General features: G+C 38.5%; 1 protein-coding gene across 3 annotated transcripts; it reads left to right on the top strand.

The window, feature by feature from the left end:
- The first annotated feature begins 33 nt into the window (after positions 1-33).
- ark2n (arkadia (RNF111) N-terminal like PKA signaling regulator 2N) lies at positions 34-22,735 on the top strand. Of its 3 annotated transcripts, XM_052104377.1 has the most exons (5): positions 34-200; positions 3,812-4,573; positions 15,301-15,378; positions 20,314-20,398; positions 22,247-22,735. In XM_052104377.1, exons 2-5 carry the CDS (start codon positions 3,883-3,885, stop codon positions 22,410-22,412), a joined length of 1,020 nt encoding a protein of 339 aa, XP_051960337.1. In that variant the 5' UTR covers positions 34-200; positions 3,812-3,882; the 3' UTR covers positions 22,413-22,735. The 3 variants fall into 3 exon arrangements, with proteins under 3 accessions (XP_051960337.1, XP_051960340.1, XP_051960336.1); XM_052104380.1 differs by lacking the exon at positions 15,301-15,378; XM_052104376.1 differs by lacking the exons at positions 15,301-15,378; positions 20,314-20,398; positions 22,247-22,735 and adding an exon at positions 9,350-12,062.
- Positions 22,736-24,406: the final 1,671 nt, after the last annotated feature.

Below are 24,406 nucleotides of genomic sequence, written 5' to 3'. Positions count from 1 at the left end.
GAATTGACGTGCTCACATTTGTTCCAGCGACGGCTACTGGGGACATTTTAAATGAGCAAACTGTGATAAAGGGGTCGGAAAGTCGAGAACACGGAGCTATTATTCCCTAGAATATCTATCCATTACAGATGTTCATGCATATGTTAGTTTACGCCTAAAATGATACAGAGAGCACACACATGAGGACAGTTTTGATCCAGGTAAGTCGCTGTTGTCGGGTGTAGAGCGGGATGCTATCAGTGCGTCCTTCCATTTTGAGGCAGTGTTGCAGTTCTGAATAATGCATGCTTATATTCATGCATATTATGTATGCATACGTGTTATCACTATTTAATGTGTAAATTTGCCGGTGAAAGTGCTCCAGTTGAACCGACAGACTGTAAAAAGTGTGTGTGTCGCAGGGTACGTTTTTTTTTTAGCTACTGTACTGCAGTGAGCCAATGCAACATTTGTGTGCATGAGTTTTATAATCTTCTCTGGTGGGGAGTTTGAAAGGTTAGGTGCATTATTCCATGCATTAATGTCACAGCTGCATTGTAATATTAGTTGCGTTTAAATGTAACGTTATTTAAACACCATGGTTTCTAAACTTATTCTGGTAATGTTTTGAGGAAGTATGCATGAACTTGAACCACCTGCGAATGAGCCATTGTAATACTACAGTGCAGGGGCGTCTAATCCGAGGGGGGATGAGGGGACCCCCACCCAATAGTTATACCATTATCAACTGAAACATGTAAATGCTTAACGTTGCAACCCCCAATGTTCAAGCCAAATCTTCGCCCTTGCTATATAAACACACTGTTGCATTTGCGGTTTGATCTCTGCGCGCGCGATCTTCATACACGATGCATTGTTGATGTCTGTCTGTTTGTCACAGGGACAAGTAATGACATGGAAACCTGTACCAAAATGTACCACAGCAACGGTAGTTTTCACCAAAATACCTTCTAAATCGTAATACATTAATAAGGGATCTCTTTCAAAACAGTGTAAGACATTTTAATACGTTTTCGGCTATGTTATTGCTTATGAAGGTGGTGGTTAATAGCGGAGAAATTAAATGTACCTTAAATAAAATTACCATATTAGCTGATGTTTTTATGTCACAATCGAATTTTAAATATATCTGTATGTGTGGGCAGTGGCATGTGAACATATATTTAAAGGAGTATTCCTGATACAATACAAGTTACACTTACAATGGAAGTTAATGGGGCCAATTTTTGGAGGGTTTAAAGGCATATATACGTGAAGCTTATCATTGTACAAAAGTGTTTACATAAACTCATCTGGTAAAACTCATGTATTATTTAAGCTGTAAAGTTCTTTAAAGGGTGCACTCTGTAACTTTTCTCTTTGTGTCATCTTTGACTTACACTGACACCTAGCGGCGTGGATGCAGCATAATTTTAAAATCACTAGTTTTCATTTTCAGATGCCATTGTAGAAAGGAAGTATTCACAGCCAGCCATGATTACTTTAATCAATGAGTGAACGTGTCAAATAACAGGACGGTTACTGAGATTAAGTGAGTAGTATCAGAGAATATTTAGCAGAGATGGGCCACTGCAGTTAAAATGAATGGGAGAAATTGGAACGCCCAACGCAGCCAATGGTCAACGGGTGTAGAAAGGAAGTCTCGCCTTACTGGTAAAATAGCCAGTCACCTTTTAGATACAGATATCGCCTGTCAATCAACTCAACAACACGCATGCTCATTATCTATACAAACTGAGAAAATTGCGTTTGTTAGCGTAATCTGAGGTAAAGAAGCCCAATTTATTATACCAGTGTTCTATATGTCCTATGATTGTAATATTGACCAACCGTTTAGGAGATTTCTGTCTTTTCTCATTCAAGTAGATAGGAGCTGCACTGTCATGACTGGAAAAAGCCTCCTGTGTGCGCGTGTGTGTGTGTATACGGCCTTCATAGGTGCTCGCTAACAGTACTTGCCCCTACAGTCTGTTAAGGCTAAATAGGGGATCTTTGTTTATCTTTTTGTTTGTGTGTGTGTGTGTGTGTCCAAAGATAGCTTGGAGTGGACTGACTTGCTAGAAAGACTTTGGTAGTATTCAGCTGGTCATGTGATTCTAACATGGCCGCCCCCATGTGCAGACCCTCTCCATGTAGAATAAAACGGCTTTTATAAGGTTACTGATATGACTGGAGTCTTCATTCGTTTTAAAGTGAGTGCTCATTATTTTACTACATATATTGCAAAATTACAATTCATGTGTTTGGGAGTTAAATGTTTTTTATGAGGACAAAAGTTTTAGAGGTTATGGTTGCATTGTCATGGCAACAGAGTGAAACTTTGACAGAAAAGTTTAGTAAGCGATTTTGAAACTTGGTTGGCCCCATTCACTTCCAACATAAGTGCCTCATTGTAACCTTTATTTTTGCCTTTTATTTTTAAAGAAAAGGAGGGACGAGTATAAACATTTTCATGGTAATCAACATAGTGCCACCAAACTTGTTGATTGCGCAAAAGTCTTTCTAGCAAGTCCGTCCTCTGGTGGCCATCTTTGGATGCTCACAAGAAGCTATTTTCAGTCATGACAGTGGACCTCCTATCAACTTCAATTGGGGGGAACACCGAAATCCCCTAAACGGTTCCACACACACACAAAAAAAATTCCTGACTTGTATAGCAAATGTTTGTGCACGTTCTCAAGTTGATTCAATTGACAGGTGATATCTGTATCTTAAAGGTGATTGGCTCTAAAGTGGGACTTCCTTTCTATGTCCGGTGACCGTTGGGCATTCCAATTTCTCACATTACTTTTCATTGAAGTGGCCCATCTTGACTAATTAGTCTCTGATTGAGCTTAATTTGTATTGAACAAAGAATATTTGTATTTATTTTCCAAAATGAATGACATTTTTGTAATGTAAAAAAAGGCTATTATCAGTGAAAACCATATACAGTAAAATACATGCCCATGTAAGTATTGTAAATGTATTGCCTGCCATGTATCACATTCATGTATGGAGTGTTTTGGCAACAACTGTGGTTTTCAAGGTTAATCTTTTGGTTTTTCAGTTCTGGAGGAGTATGTTTAAAAAGATAAAAAAAACTTTGACTTTATGTGGTTTCTATTTATTTGCCCCAGTTTCTATTTTTTGTGTTTGTTTTTTTGTGTATAGTGCTTCTCAAGTTGGCCATTGCAGTGCAATTTGAACTTGAAGTATTTTGTTAAACAGGGTTCCCATGGTTATAGAAAACATGGAAATATCAGGGTCTAGTAATACTCGCATCTTTTTATGGATATAAAGTGATAAAAGTGCCAGCTAAATAATTTTAAGGGTCTAAAAAATGACTTTGTGTGTATCAAATCATTAATATTCAGTAGCCATGTATGACTGAAAAAGTAATTGGTCTGAAGGTGTGGGAACCCTGGTTGAAAGTTCATGCATAGAGGATGGTGACTGGATCCTCTTGTCTTGAACAATGCAAAACTTTATGCAGATAATGTTTAGGACATCGTTTTAAGGCTGTGCTGTTTTGACATGCAGCATTGTGTATTGAGTCCACTGATATGTAGAAAGACTGATAAGACTCACTTTTGCATGGTAGTATAGCATTCTGGCTGGTTACCCAAAGCCACTGCACCACATGAATAGTTTTGTATTAAAATAAAAACTAGTTTTTTCTTTTGACTTGCAAGGAGTCATTTAGCAGCTATTTTAGCTTACTAGCTGTGACTTAAAGTACACAGAAAAGTACACTTGTCATTAGTGTTATGATGCAAGTACAGTTGCGATGTTTGGCAGGTGTTGTATTGACATCATTTCTGTTTTGCAGGTCAATCGCCCCTGTTCATCACCTAGCAACTGCCACTTCAGAGACACTGCCTCTGGCCCCGCCCTCCAGAGATGACTGATGCCCAGAAGGCCAACGAGCTCCCTGAATGCCCCTTAGAGGATGGGGCCACTGCAGAAGAGCAAGAGATGCCACTGAGACAAGAGACCATGCCTACCGGCTCTCCGGTGGGTGACGAGCCAATCAGCTCACAGAATCCTGATAAACAGCCCACCCCTGGGCTTCTATCAATGCCCTGCTTACTGAAGGAGCTCCACAGAGACTCTGACTCCGGGCAGCCGGCGGAAACGGAACGGCCTCCGATCACCACTCAACCCTATCCACAAGAAGACAGCGATTCGTCTGTATGCCTGAGATCACCCTCCTCGTCCGGTCACCTTGGCGACTCTGACACGCTTTCGTCTGCGGAGGAAGTGACAGCACCCACCCAAAATGCTGGCAGGAAGTCGCGGCGGTCGCATTCTGAAAGTGACACGTCCTCCGTCGCCATGGCAGCCAAGAAGAACCGTTGCCAGGAAAAACAGGTGAATGGGCGTGTCCGCGTGAGAGGGCCGCGCAGCCAGCGGCAGAAGCTGCGCATGCGACAGCTGCGACAGAAACGCGAGGCGGCGGCCAGACGCAAACCAGACGTGCTCCAAGACAGCAGTACCAGCGACAGTGACATCACAGCCCACTCCTCATCATCCTCGCCGTTAACGGCCTCATCCGACAACGAGGGAGAGACAATCAACTCTCACGCACCAGGTAACTGTGCAAATGCATACATGCAAAGACACATGCAGCATTTAGTCAGGAAGTTCAGAACAGACTGGCAACAGTGCACAGACAAATGTCACGTTCACAGTAACAGCCTGTCCTGAAACCATCCAACCAACACGTAACACCATTTTTGACATTTTTGTTTTTTCGTACATTGTTTGGTGCATGCTGGCTGAATGACAGCATAAAGCTACACTAGGGCTGGGCAGTATGATGGTATTTATTCTGCGACAATAGAAGTGTCAACCGGTTCAGATTCTGTTATACCGCAGAATATCCATGGAATGATTTCAATTATCCAAACCATAGTCTACTCTGCAAAAAGTGTCACAGATGAGTGTCATTGGTGGTTATGGGAGCGATACGTTTTTGCAGTGTTCAATTTAGGCCCCTTTTCCACCTGCTATTGTGAAGTGTCTCGAGTGATCAAATCATATGTGGTCAGTTGAGACACATGGCTGTTTACACCTGGCCATTTAAGTGCGACCACTTGGATTTGGAGGAGAGGGTCTCAGCTTCATGTTGACATATATGGGTCACTGTCAGTGTGTTACTGCATGATATTAAAGTCAGAAAAGACTGTGATCCAATCACAAAATGGTTTAGACCCCGTTTAGACCTGTATTTAGGGCTGACCACATGTGATCGTATCAACCGAAACGCATCTTAATACCAGGTGGAAACGGGGCCCTAGATACATTGTAGGTTGTTTACGGTTGCCAAGAAACGTTAGAACTTGGTGCATTAATAGAGTACAACAGTGCCCGCTCACATTTTTAGCCGTCTTTGGTTTCCTTAAATGTTTTGCTCATTCATAATTTCCATAGTGAATTTATGTAAAGTTCTTCATTAAAGACTTCCAAGTCATGAACCAAACCAACCAGCTCCGAGGTGAATCACTTTACAAACTTTGATTTGAAGTAAAAATATTTGAAAATCAGTCAAAAAGACAAAGGTTCAAGACTGTGTGTTTAAAGTCTTTCATGAGGGAATGAACTACAATCTCATGAAGCATTGCGAATGACGTTATGAAATTAAAAGCAATTGTAAAAATATAAAACTATTGGTGAACTTTGTTCAGAAGTAGTTTGAGAGTCTAGGGAAACCAACACGAATCCAATATTCACAGAGTGTCATGGGAGTGGGCGGTTGCTGCAGAGCTCTTTTGGTGCACTTTGTTTGCTGCTATTCTCTGATTGGTGTAGCATTTCTCAGGACTATTCATGGGTAGTGTTATCCTTCACCAGTAATTCCAACATTAATCACAATTTTGTTTTTAAATGAAGTAGAAATAACATGGACTGATGGTTTTAACAAGGATAATACCATCAATGAACAACCGCAGAGTTCACAATAGGTCAGTCTTTAAAGGTTTATAATGTATAGTTAATAATCAGTTCCCCTGTGGAATTAATTAATAGAATTTTCACTTCCAGAACCAAACTGCTGCGCTCTATAATAGAATTCAATTATGTGCGCCTTAGAGGTGCTATCATCATTTTTTTTTAAATGTTTTTCATTAATTATGAATAATCTTTTGGCTTGCTCCAAGTTATAAATAAAAAGAGAAAATAATCATATTCGATTAATTACCTTTTATTTTTTTTTATGTTGTTTACTCAAAAGTATTATCCAAAAAAAGCCTTTAGCAGGTGGTTATTTAATATTTAAACTTTTTAAATTTTTTTTATTGAATTGCTGGCAAAAGTAACTTACTGTGATATACCATTATTTGGGTCATACTGCCCACCCCTAGCCTACACACATCAGTCCCAAAACAGCATCTAAGCAAACACATTGAGGATCTTTTGCACTGGTCAGGGTGTGTATTTTACGGCATGTGTCTTGAATGACCTCATATGCAAAGCGTTCAGTGAGAAACACTTCTAGTATTAGATTACAACAGCTTCAGCCCATACACCGACCCCTGTCTTCAGTGACCTCCCACACTGACCTCCTAAGTATGGCTACTCTCAGACCTGATTTCATAAAAAATAAATAGATACGCTAATTTGGTAATATTTCAACATTAAAGTTTGGCTGTTTCTAATGAACTTTATTCATGCAGATCATTGGAAAACAGTGTTAGTGTCAGTAGAATATATTTGTATGCAACTGGACTTTCTTTGTTTTCAAAGACGTTATGTCAGATGTTATATCCATACTTTTCCGCAAAGAAATTAAGGTTAATGTTAGCCTATCTGAACAAGGGCCGCATTAATACGACACATTATAATTGTGCCAAATCAACATGTTTTAAACTTTGCTAGTGATGTTTTCTGATCAAAAAATCTGGATGTGGTCTGGACCTGCTGAAAATATCTTGAAAAAACAAATAAAAACCCCTTTAGCATCCCTTATTTCAAAATGCGACACACTTGGTATGTTTACATGCACTTTAAAAGTATGATTTCAGTTGGATTGCTACAATAATTTGTCTTTTTAAAGATCATGTAAATGCTAGTCCCACTGAAATCACACCAGTCCTGTTTTTGCCAAAGTGGACAAACAGACATGGATAATGTTTTAGCTCGGCTTCATCCTGCACATTTCAACGTTAAGCATATTATTATTATTATTATTATTATTATTATTATTATTATTATTATTATTATTAGCAATTCCTAAGATCATGTCCTACCTTCGAATATTCCTTCAAGTATGAGATGTAATATTTGCTTCCAGGTCTCATTAGACAATCATTAGGTTTAAAAATTGTCTCCGTTAATGTAGTGTAATGTTGTTTGTGTGTTATCTGTGGTTTGTGTTTGTAATGTGTCTAGAATTCAGCTTCATTTTTAATTTGGTTTCTGAGTAGTGCGTACTTAAAGCTGAAGTACGGAACTTTTTCGGTGTTAAAATTCGTTCTCTTATCCCAGTTTATTATGCAGAGACAGCCATAAATAAGCCATTATTCTTAGGGCCTTTACATAGTCAACACATCTGAAAGGATACGCGTCGCTACGCTTCGGCCGCCATTATGCGTCGATGCGTAGCCAAATGTGTCGTCCTAGTTTTTGATATGCGATGCACGCAATACTATGCGTTGTCCGTGGGGGCGACATTGCAAGTATTGTACATTAATTCAAGTATATTATGTTTACAGAAGAAGATTTGAATACAATGGCGGGCGAAGAGGAAAAATTATGCGAGCTTATACGCATACATCCGCATTTATATGACATAAAATAGCGTTGGAAAATGCCTGGAGGGAGGTTGCAACCGCGATGGGAAAGACCGTACATAAGGTGGAAACGGACTGGAAAAGTGCCCGTGACAAGTTTACTAGGGCGCACAAAAAGTGGAAGATGGCGTGCAGAAGTGGTGTGGGGCAGCTAAGTTTCGGCTACCCAAAAGTACCCCGCCTATCTCGGCGCTGCCTTTAATGCCGCCTATGTAAAATCAGCAATATGCACTCCTCTTCAGTTGCCATTTTGATCTGAATATGACGTGACCCGACTCTATCACCTACTAATATCACCAGACTCTACTACCCCCTGTTGCGGGAGCGGTGTATTGCATTTCACGCATCGCCCGTGACACGTGCGTCTGCTTGCGTCCACTGTTTAGACTATGAAAGGGAGCGCCGCTCGCGTCGCTTGCTCGCGTTGCTCAGGTTGACTATGTAACGGCCCTTAGGTTAATTTTATTGAAAAGTGTAATCACTGTGTTTCTGTGGCGCTATGAAAATTCCTATTTATTTTGAGAGACCATAACATTGACTCAAACAATGGCGTGGGTTGGGCTATCTGTTTGTTTGACCAACAGTAGATGGGGGCGTGGATTCTGAAAGCTGTTATAAAAACAGTGTCTTGTTTTTTGCAATTACGTTTGGTGGTGCTAGTGGCGCACAAATTACATACTTCAGCTTTAAGACATGCCTAACTTCAGCTCTGCAGAAAAAGGGGCCACTAGGGGGCATTTGCCTTTCTGGGGACCACATTGGTGTCAGGGTAGTACTGGGATCTCAATACCTCTCATTTTGGGTCAACCCTACCAGCATTCAAACCAGTGATGGCAGCCCAGACTTTTAACCAATAGATTACCACCACCAAAACTTGCTGCTTTGGCAAATGTTGTTTTATAAATATATTTTTGTAGAATAGTGGGTTTGGTAGTTTCTACGCACAGGCTAATTCGCAACTCTTGAGCAACACAACAACTGCATAGCATAGAAGGAACAGTACCGTGACCCTGACAAAGCGTCCACGGCAACCCACTAAAGTTTGACCGCTCAAGATTTGACAAAAGTAAAGCAATCAGACTCCTTGTACATGGTTTTTGTTGAAACCCTCCTCGTAGGGAAATTACACTTATTGCACGCATACAAATGGGTTGAAATTGTCATACTGCACAGCCCTGCATATATCCGAACTAAGAAATGTATCTGATTGGTGTCTGGTGGACCTACTTATACAGGGCTTCATTAAGGCCGTCAAGTCGTTCAGAAAAATTAGTCCATTTCTTTTTTTGTTGATTTAACATTCTTAGCTATTTCACGGTTGTTTCTTCTATCTTTTCTAAAAGCTGGTGGGTTTACTACAGAATACTGGGAAAAATGTTGGTGTCTTACTGTGTGGTCTATAAGCCGTCTCTTAGTCATGTGATCATTGGTGAACTGTATTCAGAATGCACTGCGGGAGCTGCATGACCTGTTCCCAGCATGCTCGCCGGTGTGCACGCAATAACGTCGCCACTTTCTGCATTCTGCATTCCTGTGTGTCTGACGCCTCTCTCTCGGCACTGCCGTCTGTCTTTAAGCTGGTCATCGTCGAGCCGAGAGTTCCGGAGCTTCAGTGCTTGGGCTGGGCCAACTCAACGTGGGTGTGGCCAGTGGAAGTCTGGGCGGAGTCTTGGAGGAAGCTCTTACGCGATTCGCCGCGATGCAGAGGCAGACCGAGGAGCGCTTTCGCGTGTGGATGGAAAGATTGACCCGCCTCCACTCCGACGACGACCTTTCATCCAGTGAAAATCCTGAGGGAAGGAGCCACGTTAGCTCGTTCCTGCCGTCATCTGAGTCGCAGGAAACGCTGGCGGCATATCAAATGGCCCGAATCAACGCTAACACAGTCCAGCCTGCACACACCGCTGGCCTCAATGGAAACGTGGACTCATCTGAACCAAACGTTTAAGGAACATTACCGCTTGTTATACACTAAGAACTGCGACGAATTCAAGCATACTGAAGTGGAGGCTCACAACTATTTTTTTTATCTTGCATTAAAACTCTCCTAATGTTTCTTTATTCTCTCTTTATATTAAAGGCTTAGTTCACCCAAAATTAAAATTGTCATCATTTACTTACCCACACCTCCAGTGTAACAACTGACAACAAGCACTATAAAAGTAGTCCATATGACTCCTGTACGATATTCCAAGTTTTCTGAAGCCATTTGATAGTGTGGTGCGAGACTCAAAACTATTCACTTGTCATCTCACCCTTCTCTGAAGCTCTGAAATACCCTACTAAAGGGTGAGTAAATAATGACAGATTGGTTTATTTTTGGGCGAACTATTTCTTTAACATCTTCTGTCTCTCATTGAATTGACTTTTCTCGTTGTTGTTGTTTTATTCGCATCTCAGGGGTGCCCTCCAGAGTCAGTGCCTTTGCCATTTGCTCTTGTCTTTGGAAGAGCCAATTCTTCAATCCAGCTAGAGATGAATCATTTGTCTTGCCCATTTATTAATGACAAAGACATTTTTCTGAGAGACTTTTGATTCGACTACCATTTGTGTTTTTGTCTCATGATATATTTTCATCTAGAATAGGTGGGCTGGCTTGTTTACTAAAAAACCCTGATCTTTTTGTGTTATGGCTTGTTTTACCTTATCATTGAATTACTTCCAAAGTGGAATATGCATGATATAAGCTGAAAGTGGAGAGCTGTAATGTAATGACAGCCTACTCATTGGATTTAATGCTAAATGCTAACCTGGGACTCACACGAATGGGCAACTGACCATTTAACACTAATATTAACAGTCCATGCTGCACTTGCAATAAACATGGGTGATTCTACTTAACAATGCAGAAATTGTAGATTTTCAATTTTGTTTTTTTAAACATGTCATGCTCGCACAACTGCACACCATTTTTCGATCTGATTAAGGGTGATTTTCATAAACTTTCTCTGGGTCATGTTTCACCTGAAAATAAATATATTGCATAAAGAAAATGAAGACTATGTTTAGGACTACTAAAATTTGACGCATCATAACAATTAAAGGAATATTCCGGGTTCAATACAAGTTAAGCATATGTGGAATTATGTTGATTATCACAAACATGTATTTCGACTCGTCCCTCCTTCTGGGTGACAGTGAGGCACTTGCAATGAAAGTGAATGGAACCAATTTTTGGAAGAAATGTGAAGCTTGTATTTTGATAAAAGCACTTACATTAATTCTTCTGTTAAAACTTGTGTATTATTTGATGTGTGAAGTTGTTTTAGGGTTTGTTGACATTACATCATGGCAACGAAGTTACAAAATTGGCTATTTGCACAGAAACGGTTAGTAAGTGATTTTATCACACTAAATCATGTTAACGTACATATTGTTTAAGTTTTGTGGCTACACTTTTAAAACAGGAAGTAGTTTAATGTTTACGGATTTGCCCCATTCACGTCCATTGAAAAGTGCCTCACTGTAACCCAGATTTGATTTTTTGATTTTTAAAGAAAAGTAAATGTTTGTGGTTAAGCCACACATGCTTTTGATTGAGCTTTACTTGTATTGAACCCGGAATATTTTCTTATAAACACATTTTCATTTCATTTCTCATCACCGTAATGCATCCTGTAGTTTTACTTTTCAGTGTTTAATTCTTTTTTTCTCATTCGATTATTCCTTTAAGCAATACTGTTAAATGATCAAGACACAATAGTTTTTTTTTTTCATCATAAATTAGTACAACAAATACTACCATGATGTAAATGCTTAACACTTCAAATATGATAATATCTCGAATGATATTTCTAAAAAAAAAAAAAAATCTAAATATTTTTTCATGTTCTATTTCTTATTTGTCTTGAAAATCGATGTCTCAATGCCAGTTTAATTGATTTTAATGCAAAGTAAAATTATAATGCAAAATCTATTTGTCTTTGCGATTTGGGGAGAAATATGACCTGGAAATGTTCTCGATAGGCTATGTGACTCACATAAGTCGTGCTTCCTACATACTACTACGAACAAGTATACTCAAACGTTTACTGTAGTCACTGTTGTCAGCTCACAGGAGAACTTGAAAGTTGTTTACTGCTTTACTGTACACTGTGTGAAGGAGAATGTTTACTTTTTTGCGTGAAGCTAACAGGCTGCTAAATGATTACGTTTAGTGTGTTTAGATGGAGGAGTGAATTTCCTTTATGTAATTGTTAGAAAGTTATGAGTGAATATCTGAATCAAGAATTGACTAAGCAGAGATGAGGGCCTTTTTTTTTTTCTTCTTTATTATTACATTGATTTTTAATGTCCTACTAATACCTGACCAATTCAAAATGTGCCAGGTGATAATTAGTGTCTCTTCATGTATGTGTAATACATTATTGACGTTTGATGTTTGCTCATTAGCAGGTAAATAAATATACTAGAATTTTTACCAGCATTCATTTGGTTTTTAAGTAATTCACCTACATTGATGTGAATTGGTGTAAACTGGTCTAAAGCCAGTCAAAAGAATAGTCTGGGTTATTTTCACTCGTGTACTGTTAGTTTGAAAGTATAATTATAACATTTTATATAAGTTTGGGAACCAAAAACTAGTACGTATTCAGAACTGGTTTTTACGGAACCGTGTGATTTTCCTGGCTTTCGGTTCTGTTAACGGTTCGAGAACGTGCCCCAATAAGGGTAGGAAATGCTATAAAAATTGCATTTTTATTTCCAAATACTACTACCTCAAAATTAAGAGTAGTTAATGGAAACATTTAAGTATCAAAATCGTTGAGGAATCGGAACCAGAATTGTTAAATTCCTTACGATTTCCATCCCTTCACTTAAAGCTGCTGTGAGTGATTTTTAGCCGTTCTAGAATTTTCCACAAACTGCTGCTGGATTAGCCACGGCCCTTCTTTACAAAGCCCCGCACTTCAAAGATACCAAATGAGCTTTGAGACTGACACCGAGCTGAAGCGGTTGCCAAGAACAACAGAAGCAAAATGGCGCCCTCAACTGTTGTGAGCAGCACGGCATAAAAATGGCATTAAGCCACAATAATTCACTGCAACTACAATAATATGAGAACACGCAAAATGATTGACAGGCAGAAAGCATCTGAGACCACAGACACATTTTTGTCTAGTGCTATCCCTGAGACCAGTGAGATATGTCATGGCCCTTATTTCATTAATAATGTATCCTTCAGGGAGCAGGGAAAATTGTGCATACCTTTCCATAAAAAAATAACTTCCAGCACCTTTAATGTACAAATATATCTAATCGTTTAAATCATGTCATGACCAGATAAAAAGGTAAACCTAGTTAGACATTTTTCGTTGTCGAATAGTCATTTAATGTAACATGAGATCACTTTAAACTCTAATGCTGAGAGCAGCACTTGCACCTGATGAGAGGAAGGATTACACCGATCACAGTCCAGATGCACTCTAAACTATCCAAACAGCTTCAGGTGTTGTAGATCGCAAAATACGAGGGAATAATTAGGCAAAAAATGTAAAGTAAGTAAATACAGATGCACTTTCGTTGTGGCATAAGTGGAGCCGGAGCTGCCACTCTGCTGAAGCAAAACTTGTGTCGAGCGTCTTTACAGGAAACATCATAAATGCAGTTATATTTAATGCGTTATAGCTTTATTAACTCTTTCCCCGCCAGCGTTTTTAAAAAAAGTTGCCAGCCACCGCCAGGGTTTTTGACGATTTCCGCTAAATTTTAATGGCCCACAGAATATTTTCTTCCATGAATATATGAAGATGATATATATCATAATAAAGATCTGAGCCTCTGCTTTTAGGCAAAATAAACTATTTTATTTTATCTTCATTTGTTCTTTTTTTATTGCCACTTGAACAGAGGTAGGTTTTGTCAAAAACAACATTTCGGACAAAAAGCTGAGAAAAAGGCATTTTATCATAGTGCTTTAGTATTAGTATGGTGTTCCACTTCACGTTTGAGACGATCGCAGTCTGTTTCTTTGATCAAAGAGTTAGCGTACTCTTTCAAAACATGCGCGCGGGTCTTCCTTACCGTATACCACCTAAAACACGGATACCCGGAAAATTCTGTGTTTGGCGGGGAACCATTTTTTCATAAAACCCGGAAAATTCCGTGTTTGGCGGGGAAAGAGTTAAAGTTCAAATAATACGAAGTAGATCATGTAAAAAACTACAAACTCTGAAACTGGCATTTCTCTGTGCAGTCAGCATCTCTTCTTTGAGTTGCACAAATGTCCTGATCTGAGGGGAGAGATTGAAACTGCACCCGGCTGATACGCACTCTGTGGCGGGACGCTCGTCCCTCGAGCACACGCTTAATGCAGCTAGATTATAACATGATTGCTCTCGACTTATTGAATCATAATACATGTCACTGTGCATTTCTTATCATGAAGACAATTGGCAATATGCAGCTTCATTAAAAAGAGAGAGTTTGTTTTTTGTGAGTTAAAGATGGATTGAAGTGAACAGAAAGGTGAGAAAGTCTTCACCCCCATTATACACGGCAACAAAACACAGTTTTGGCTTGTTTTCCAATATAAATATGTAAAACTCTTTTAAAACAACGTACATGTTTTTAGCAGCTTTACTGCAGAAGAAAAAATGGTTTTCTGAGAATGTTGAATATAATATTAAAAAGAAAAATATCTAAAAATCCTTAAAAAAAGATGCATTCACCTGAGAAGCAGCATATCAGATATTTAGACTTGCTTTTAGAGAATAGATCTTGAATACAAGAATATTTTGTCTTTACTGTACTCACAGAAGTAAAACCAAGTGAACAAATACACTTAAATACAAAATACACTTGATGTATATTTAAGATGCATTCTCTTAAAGCAAGTCTAAATATCTTATATGCTGCTTCTCAATTAAATGTATCTTGTTTTAAGGATTTATAGACATTTTTAAATGTAAAACAAGACAAAAACTCTTGATAACAATTTGATTTATTTGCAGTGAATTTCTTCACTTGTAAAATTCTTATAAAATGTATTTTTCCCTCATTAATTCGTTGAATGTCTTAGAGGTATTTTTAAAAGATGATTTGTTTCCTCTTTATTGTTAGTAAGCACGTTTAATGCAACCTTTTAAGTCAGGACACAAGCAGAATAATCGGTTAAGAGCTAATGATTAATTGGTGCAATAATCGCAGAATAGTCGAATAATCGTTAGATTAATCGAAATAATTATTAGTTGCAGCCCTAGTAGCATAATTGCCTCCACCTAGAAAAGTAGTGCAATATCGAAAGGATGATATGGACAACTTTACAGCTCAAGTAACACATTTTTGTTACTAAAATGTAAATGCATTAACAAAAGTACCAGCTTCATATTTCTGCTTAAAAACCTTCAAGTCCACTTTTGCCTTGAAAATAACCCAGAATATTTATTTAAAAGTGACACTTTGCCAAACATTGTCAATGGATTTTCAACTAAATCTTTAAAGTAGAAGCTGTAAAATGGCCTTATAAATGGTGTTTGTGTGCATGCGCGTGTGTGTGTGTATGTGTATGCATGCGTGTGTGTTGCAGTGGGTCCTGCAGTTGTTGGGCACTATGACATTTCAGACACTCACTCTGAGCTGGAACATCAGTCACACTCGCTCTCAGGTTCGTTTACACTGTTACCTAAAACTCTGTGATTGTAATGTTACTGTACGCTCATACCCTTTGGCTGCATCTCAATTTGCATACTCCTAAATAGCATGCATGATTGGGGTTAGTGTGTTGTAAATGGGGCTGGGTAAAAACATTTGAACAATCTCGATTACTGGTTGACGTATATCGCAGCGGCCGATAAATCAGCTGATATTTGGTATTTTACATTATCAGGTTAGTTTAGCGAGCTATAACGGCGCCGAGAATCACTCATTTGCATGTAAAGGAGCTTTCTGAGATATATAAATGACCCATTACAGTTTTTTTTTCATTGCTTTGTGACATTGCGTTTCAACCATAATAGACCAGCCTGCAACACCGTCTCGTTTAAACAGCATTTGGTATTTCAAGGGCTCAGAAGACGTGCACAAACTCGTGATGTTGTGCTTCACTTTCATTCTCCCTCTGTCTCAACAGTTCCCTATAACTTTTAACTGTCTGGTCTAATGACAAAAAGGCAAATAGTATTAAAGGTTATGTCATATACCGTCCACAAATGTGCGGATTGGATATCTTTCATAGATTGAATTTATGAACCTTACGAAACTTGCGCACTAAAAAAATATATTTTGTGGTGAAGTAAATATAGCAGAAAAGATTAGGTACTTTCTACATTGAATACGTTTTAATGTGAACTTAATAATGTGAAGTGAATTCTACATTCACTCATGTAAACATCATCAACCTTATAAATAAATATTATTTATGATTGTTTGATATTTTTAACATGTGTCCACATGGATCTGTACTAAAGTAGAATACTTTGTCATATTTACTAGTAAATAAAATAAGTAAATTGTACTTAACGTTTCGAAGCTGGTTTTCCCAGCATGCACTGAGCTTGAATAATTAATTAGCTTGAATGTTTTCATTGTTTGCAAGCTATTTACACCATTTTTATTAATTCTGTTACGTTTGGTAACTTCTTGTTTTGTCTGAAGTTTATTTTCAACTAAAAATGACACATTACATTATCTGTTGAGTTTCACCGTCATCGTGTTTTGTGCGGCAAGTCTTGAGATGTGCGTGCGCAGCTCTATATCTCATTTCTATCGCTGGTTATGCGGGGTGATGTTGTCTCGGACTACATAGCATGCATTTATTTTCCCTTTCGGAGACTTCTGTATGTCATGTGGTGCGTGATTAAAGTTATCTTTGTAAGGAATAATCAAACGTGACATGTTCTTCATGTTATAAAGATGTTTATTGAAATTTTAATAAGTTTAAGCCCCATGTATATAATATTTGTATGTAAAATTAAGTTAAATATACTCTTTTTAATATGTCATATTTAAGTATATTTTACTATTTTAGTTTTATACCATTTTAAAAAAGTTGCAAAATAAAAATTCAGTAAAATGTTTCATATTAATGTGACGCGCTTCTAAATCTTCCTCTGAAACTTGCATTTTATCAGCATGGATCAAAACTCACGACGAATTCTGCGATACAATCAGTCTGTGACAAAAGCAGGTGGTGATCCGGGCCGTGTAAACTGGAAGTGGTCAGTTGCTGTCAGAGCAACATTAAAGTCTATGTGCTTCAAGTGCGCTGAATGGATGCTATTATTGTCATATTTGCATCTGAACAATTAATGAAATAAAATTGAAATCACTAAATGATTTAGTGCGATTATTAAACCACAAGGGCTGAGATTTTATTAGATGAGTAAATATCCTGCACGTGTTGCTCACTACACTCACTGTATGTGTGCTGATCTGTTCTCTGAAGTGTATTAAACATACTCCATGCATGAAGCTCATAATAGCATTTTTAAAAAAGCAGTTCTGTGCTTATACACACAAATTCCTTGTTATGCCCAGAGTTAACAGACATGCTTGAGTTCAGTTTGGTGTGCCAAAATGCGCGGAGCATGTAATAACTACAGCGTTCTTGATTCACTAATTGGACATTTGCATAATTCCAAATATGCTTGGCTGCTAGAAGTTGCTATCCAAATGTAAAATAACACCACACCGGGTTTTTGTGGAAAGAAGAATGAATTGGAGAATTTCACGGCGTTAAAATTATATTGTCAACTTAGCTTAACACTTCCTTAAGTGTTAAGCCCGGGTATACATTCTTCTGCATTCTGTATATTGGTTGGCCATTTTGCATTTTAATGGATACACTTTTTTTTGGCCATGAGAGTGTACAAATGCGTTCGACACAGCTGCTTTGTGATCCTATTTTAGTACAGTTAACGGGACGTACGCACCATCAATGCCCACAGACAATGACAGTCTGGGTGATGAGAAAAATGGTCCGGTTCCGCTGTGCTGATGACGACATTTGCATCACTCATACTGTGCGCATTCCGATCAGCAATGCGGATAGCTGAAGATTAATTTGAGCAAGACCTTTCCCTGCGAGTTGAGAGGAAAAGTTTGGTTCCACTTTATGTGTGTCCAAAGACGAGATCCACGCAACCCATTTGTCATTGAATAGTTTACATTTCATTCTAATCATACATTGAACAGATGCAGTAAAGACGCAATTTGACTCCACTCTTGTAATGTGCGCTCAACCATGAGATGCTCACTGAACTGCTGCTTAAAGAGACGGTACCATTTTAACACTTTCTCTACATATCAGTGTGCATACTTAGAAATAGTAAAAAATTATGAATGTAAATAATAAACATGTATATATACACCGATCAGCCACAACATTAAAACCACCTGCCTAATATTGTGTAGGTCCCCCTCGTGCTGCCAAAACAGCGCCAACCCGCATTTCAGTGTAGCATTCAGAGATTATATTAATCTCAGCCCAATTGTACCGATGCAACTTTCTCTCTTCATTTATATTCTCTTCAGAAATGCTCAATCCAGCCCGTCTGGCACCAACAAACCATCCATACGATTATCTAATCAGCCAATCGTGTGGCAGCAGTGCATAAAATCAGGCAGATAAGGGTCAGGAGCTTCAGTGAATGTTCACATCAACCATCAGAATGGGGAAATAAAATTTGCTCTCAGTGATTTGGACCATGGCATGATTGTTGGTGCAGACGGGCTGGTTTGAGTATTTCTGTAACTGATGATCTCCTGGGAATTTCACACACAACTGTCTCTAGAGTTTACAAAAATACATCAATTGAGCGGCAGATATGTGGACTGAAACGCCTTGTTGATGAGAGAGATCAAAAGAGAATAGCCAGACTGGGTCGAGCTTACAAAGTCTACGGTAACTCAGATAACCACTCTGTACAATTGTGGTGAGATTATATATAATCTCTGAATGCTATACTGAAATGCGGGTTGGCGCTGAGATGCTGTTTTGGTGGCACGAGGAGGACCTACACAATATTAGCAGGTGGTTTTAATGTTGTGGCTGATTGGTGTATATGCAATATAATATTTGCAATTTAAAGACATCATATTTAGTTACAGAATACATGGATTTGTACATTAAGCAAATGCTTACATGTAGCCAAGATGATGAAAAAGTAATGCTAAAATAAAGTTTGTCAAATCAATCTTTTCATAATGAACTTAGAATAATAAATGTATAATAAATAGCATTAGCTGAGAGAGAATGTAAGCTTAGTACTTTGAAAGTAGTTGGCCAAACGTGCCCTAATGGTATATTAATTACAATGGATTTTTGAATTATGCATCTGAGTGTGCTTTTGAGGTTAATTACTTGCAATACTTTGTGCTTCGGACACTTGCTTTAGACATTTCAGTTGTTGAATAATAGCATTGAACTTGAGGCCAAAGTAGTTTTTAAATGGATCAATCTAAAAGTTAAGGAATACAAAGTCCCGTGAAGGCATTTAAGGCCATCTTGGTTATTGTCCATAAGGGCAATGTTCATTTAACTGCAGCTACCATCTAATTGAATTGGGAAAGATTACATTTTAGTAGCATATTTCAAAATCTGACAACAATTGTATCATACAATTTGCTTGTATTGCTCAAATCAAACCAAAATCTATTTGTCAGGCTGGTCCAGATAATTACAGGGTAAACGAACACTTATCAGACTAGCGATTGGCTCTTTTAACTGAAAGGCCGTACTTCCATTCCTACAAACACCATATTGAGCATTACGATTTCTTTCTCGTCTCTAGTACTAATTCATTTTACACTAAGGAGTTAAGATTGATGCTAAGTTAACGCTTGCATGCAAATGCAAACAGTATGTAATAAAGTGATCCCTGGTATCAAGATGCAATTTTGTAATTTCTCAGTGGCGTACCATCGTACTACATACTCAAAAGTATGTATTTTCCCATTCCCAGCAGGGGCGGAGCCAGGTGTTTTTCATAGGGGTGTGGCCAAGCAGGGGCAAGCGATCAGTCTGTGGTGGCACAGAAATGTTCGGGCAGCATTTTTATATCGTCGGACTTTGGGGGCGGGCGGAGTGTATACAGTGACTCCCGGGATGGAGAGGTTTGGTGACCTTGTTGTGCGCACATGTTAAGTTTGTACAGAGATGATTTCACCTCTAAAGAACTAAATTATGCCAAAAAATGACCAACAAAATGACTAAAACAGCAATTGCGAGTGGGGTGGCCAGGCTTCGGGACATGGTGGCCACGGCCACCCCTGGCCACCCACTAGTTCTGCCACTGATTCCCAGTGGATTATTTAATTTTAGTATGCAGTAGAAGAATGCAAGTTGGGATGCAGCCATTTTCTCATTGACTTGCCTTACATTTACTGTGAGGTAAAAAGTGTTGCCCTCCGCTACAGGAAATTTTACATTACATAGTAACAAAATGGTCCCCTTGACATTCAGATAGTATGTCAGACACAGTCTGATTTCTTTTGTAGGACATTTGTGTGTGTTTTGTTGCTGTTGTCTCGGAAAGCAATTAGTGTGTCAAATTAGCTCAAGGGTTTTATAATATGCTGAATTCTGTATGTATTTCTGTAGGTGCCGTAAAAGTCGAGCCGTCTCAGGTGAGTCTGGCTTCCACAGACAGTGAAGTGGAGATTGTTGGAGTTCAAGAAAATACCAGGTGAGCGAATCCTCATTGAATTCGTCATATTTAAGTCAAAACTTCAGTTTAGTAGTATTCCCTTGCTAAGTGGTCGCAATAGATCACACATCCATCATCTTTTGGATTTAAAAGAATGACTTGCATAATTGTAGACAGGATCCAGAAACAACGTTTTGGTGGGTATTGTGTTTAGGTAAATATGTTTTTGTTTGTCCAATGCAAGTTAAACTCAATCGACAAATCGATGTTCCAGCGAGGCACTTACAATGGAAGTCAATGGGGCCAATCTGTAAACGTTAAAATTCTCACTGTTTCAAAAGTATATTATTATACTTAGTAGTATTATTTTAGTGTGATAAAACTGCTTAACCTTTTCTGTGTAAAGTTATAGCCAATTTTACAACTGTGTTGCCATGATGATAACATTTTTGCAATGCAATACAATTATAAACGTCAAATTTCTGCCTTCCAAAAATTGGCCCCATTGACTTCCATTGCAGTGCCTCACTGCAACCATCATCATCTTTTATTTTTAAGGAGGAACGAGTCTATATAGTTTATTGTGGTAATCAATATTATAGCACAAATGCTGTCGATTGAGCTTAACTTATATTGAACCTGAAAAATTCCTTTTTAAGACAACTTTTTTGCTGTTTTTTCCCTTGAATATTTGTAACAGACCGCAAAGCTCATTGTGTCATTCACAGTATCATATATAATCTCGTGGTGAAAAACGATGGCATACGAAATGCTACTAATGTGGTTAATGATTATACAATAATCAATAATGGTAAATCATTGAATAATGATCAACAGTTAATCAAAAAAATAACCATTACCTATGTTAATCATCAAATAATGATCAATTATCCTCTAGTTATTCTCTTTAGCTAATTATTTGCTCGCGTTTAAACAACCGTCTCTATATTATCATCAAACCACTTAATCCAAATTAGATTGGCGTACTTTGGTGTGGCACATTCAATTTCATTGGGTATGCTACAGTGTACAACCAGTTAACATGATTGTGAATGTGAACTTGATGTGAGCAAACACTGAACGAACAACCGAGAAAGCTAATAATACATTAATGCATTTCTACACACTTGGAAGAGTTCGTTTCAGCTCGTTTGCTGCTGCTCGCAGCTGCTGCACTGTTCTGTTAAAGGGGTAGTTCACCCCAAAAATGGAAGTTCTCTCATTATTTACTCACCCTCATGCCATCCCAGATGTTTATGACTTACTTTCTTCTGCAGAACACAAATTAAGATTTTTAGAAGAATATCTCAGCTCTGTAGGTCCATACAATGCAAGTGAATGGGTGCCAAAATTTTTAAGCTCCAACAATCACTTAAAAGTAATCCATGCAACTCCTATGATAGGTGTGGGTGAGAAACAAATCAATATTTTAGTATAAATATTTGACTATAAATTTCCTCCCTGCTCAGTCAAACTCTGTTCACTTTCATGTTGTTCTTGTGTTTTTGGTGATTCAAATTCTTCATGCATACGCCCCCTACTGGGCATTACACTTATGTCACGTCTGAAGATATGCATTTAACCACTGGAGTATGGATTACTTTTATGCTGACTTAATGTCCACTTTTTGAGTGTACACATTTTGGCACCCATTCACTTGCATTATATGAACATACAGAGCTGAAATATTCTTCTAAAAATCTTCATTTGTGTTCAGCAGAAAAACCCATTCGCATCTGGGATGACAGGAAGGTGAGTAAATGATGAGAAATTTCATTTTTGTGTGAACTAACCCTTTAACTGGACAATTTAATGTATTCGACAATGATAAAATACTCGCATTTTGTGCTTGGCGAATGTTCATCGAATGTTCATCTGTTATTGTAGCGTTATCTCACGGTTTCCACGCGGTGGAGTGATCCAGTCACTTTCTTCCTGGAAACAAAGAGCTCCGCCTACATGGACATCAGTCTCCGCCCAGTCAGGCTGGGTTCCGCCTCCTGAGGTGGTGGACCTGACACTGGATGAAGACAGGCACAGATTCCTGCTGTGATCAGATGCACACACACATAGACACGCTCTCATATACATGTGATTGGTGGGCTTAGTGACTCAAACAATAATAAAATGTGACTTTTGAATCTAAGAACACAATGTCTTCATGATTTCAGAAATGACTCCGATAACTCTTCAAACCACTCAACGATTTCTTCTGATACACTTCTTATACTTGATTAATTATTTGTCACAGAGACTGTAACATAAGTAAAATGGGCTTTTTGTTTTCTTAGTGATATATATTATTTATAATTTTTTTTTTTTTAGCCCAATGACCAATAACACACTTGGGGGAATCTCACAAAGATATGTCCAGATCGCATTACCCCCAATATCAGAAGGCCAAAATTAAGAAATTATATTTTGCATATAGAAAATTAAGCCTTTATTTTTGCATTTTGCCATTGTTTTCATGACACGTAAACATATTTCCTCTAAATTCTCCTTAAGACGCTGACTATCAACCCTGGAGTACGTGAATTTGAATCCAGGGCATGCTGAGTGTCTCCTAAGCAACCAAATTGGCCCGGTTGCTAGGGAAGGTAGAGTCACATGGGGTAACCTCCTTGTTGTCGCTATAATGTGGTTCTCGCCTTCGGTGGGGCACGTGGTGAGATGTGCGTGGATGCGGCAGAGAACAGTGTGAAGCCTCCACAAACGCTACGTCTCCGTGGTAACGTGCTCAACAAGTCACGTGATAAGATGCGCGGATTGACGGTCTCAGACGTGGAGGCAACTGAGATTTGTCCTCCGCCACCCGGATTGAGGTGAGTCACCACACCACCACAAGGACTTAAAGCGCATTGGGAATTAGGCATTCCAAGTTGGGGGGTGGGGGGCATTTTGTACTCTGTCTTTGCCCGCCAGAGTAGGCCTAAAGAGATTTTTTTTTTTGACAATCTATAAATCGATTTTAAAAACTATTGGCCGATTAATCGGTTATCGGACTTTCAAACCACCTAAGTTATCGGTATCCGCAAAATCCACTATCGGATGACCTCAAATACATACGTCTGTTTGTGTTTCTGTGACAGCGGAAGGGGAAAAACACAGTGAAAATGGAGGAAATATAGACATTATTTTGAAATCATTGAGCAGAAAAGCAAACAATTCAAATTAAATTGTAATTAAAGTAATTTGAAGATAAAAAGTAATTAGGAATTTGTGCAGAAATGCAAAATTAAGAGGTTTTTTTTTTTTTTAGATTTCTGGGAAAACGGGCTTAATTGTCCTGAAAATAGTGTCACAATGCTAAACATTTAATGGTCCTAAAAATAAGCTTAATTTGTGCAAAATATAATTTCCCATTTGTTTCTTTTGATTTTGGGGTGAAATGTAACCCGGCCGTGTTTTCCACGTGATTCATACAAAACTTCCTTTAGTTTGTCATGGGAAATCAAGGATCCTTCAGTAGTTTTGAGTCACTTTGCCATCCACACAACAAACACGTACACTCACATGATCCTGCTGTTCTCCTCAGGAGTCGCTTGCTGATACACCCCAACCCCGCCCCTCCCTGTTTTAGTGCCCTTTGTGATGTAACTTCCTTTTAAGCTGCTGGAGAGCCTATTAGCTGTGATATAAAAGCAAACCTGCTGGTCTTAGTGTCACTGGAGCTAACGCCCCACTGCTGTGTGTGTGTGTGTGTGTGTGTGTGTGTTTACTGTCATTTAATGCTGCTGTGGGGAGAAGCCTTGGAGTGTGTGTTCCTCATGTAATTCTGCTTTCACAGTGTGTGTGTGTGTGTGTGTGTCTTGAGCATTAGTTTTTTAAAGTGTATCTTGCTTTCTTAATGGGGAATCTCAGTAACACTTTTCAATAAGGTGTATTTGTTAACATGAGCTAACAATGAACAATACTTTTACTGCACTTATTAATCTTGCTTAATGTTGATACTAATAAGAAGTTGTATGTGTTAACATTAGTTAATGCACTATGAACTAACAATGAACAAATGTGTTTTCATTCATTAACATTAAACCCGAGTCA

This window comes from Xyrauchen texanus, chromosome 34 (genome assembly GCF_025860055.1).
Source record: "Xyrauchen texanus isolate HMW12.3.18 chromosome 34, RBS_HiC_50CHRs, whole genome shotgun sequence".
Taxonomy (NCBI): domain Eukaryota; kingdom Metazoa; phylum Chordata; class Actinopteri; order Cypriniformes; family Catostomidae; genus Xyrauchen; species Xyrauchen texanus.
The sequence above is the reverse complement of the archived record's forward strand: the minus strand, read 5'-3'. Positions and strand labels throughout refer to the sequence as shown.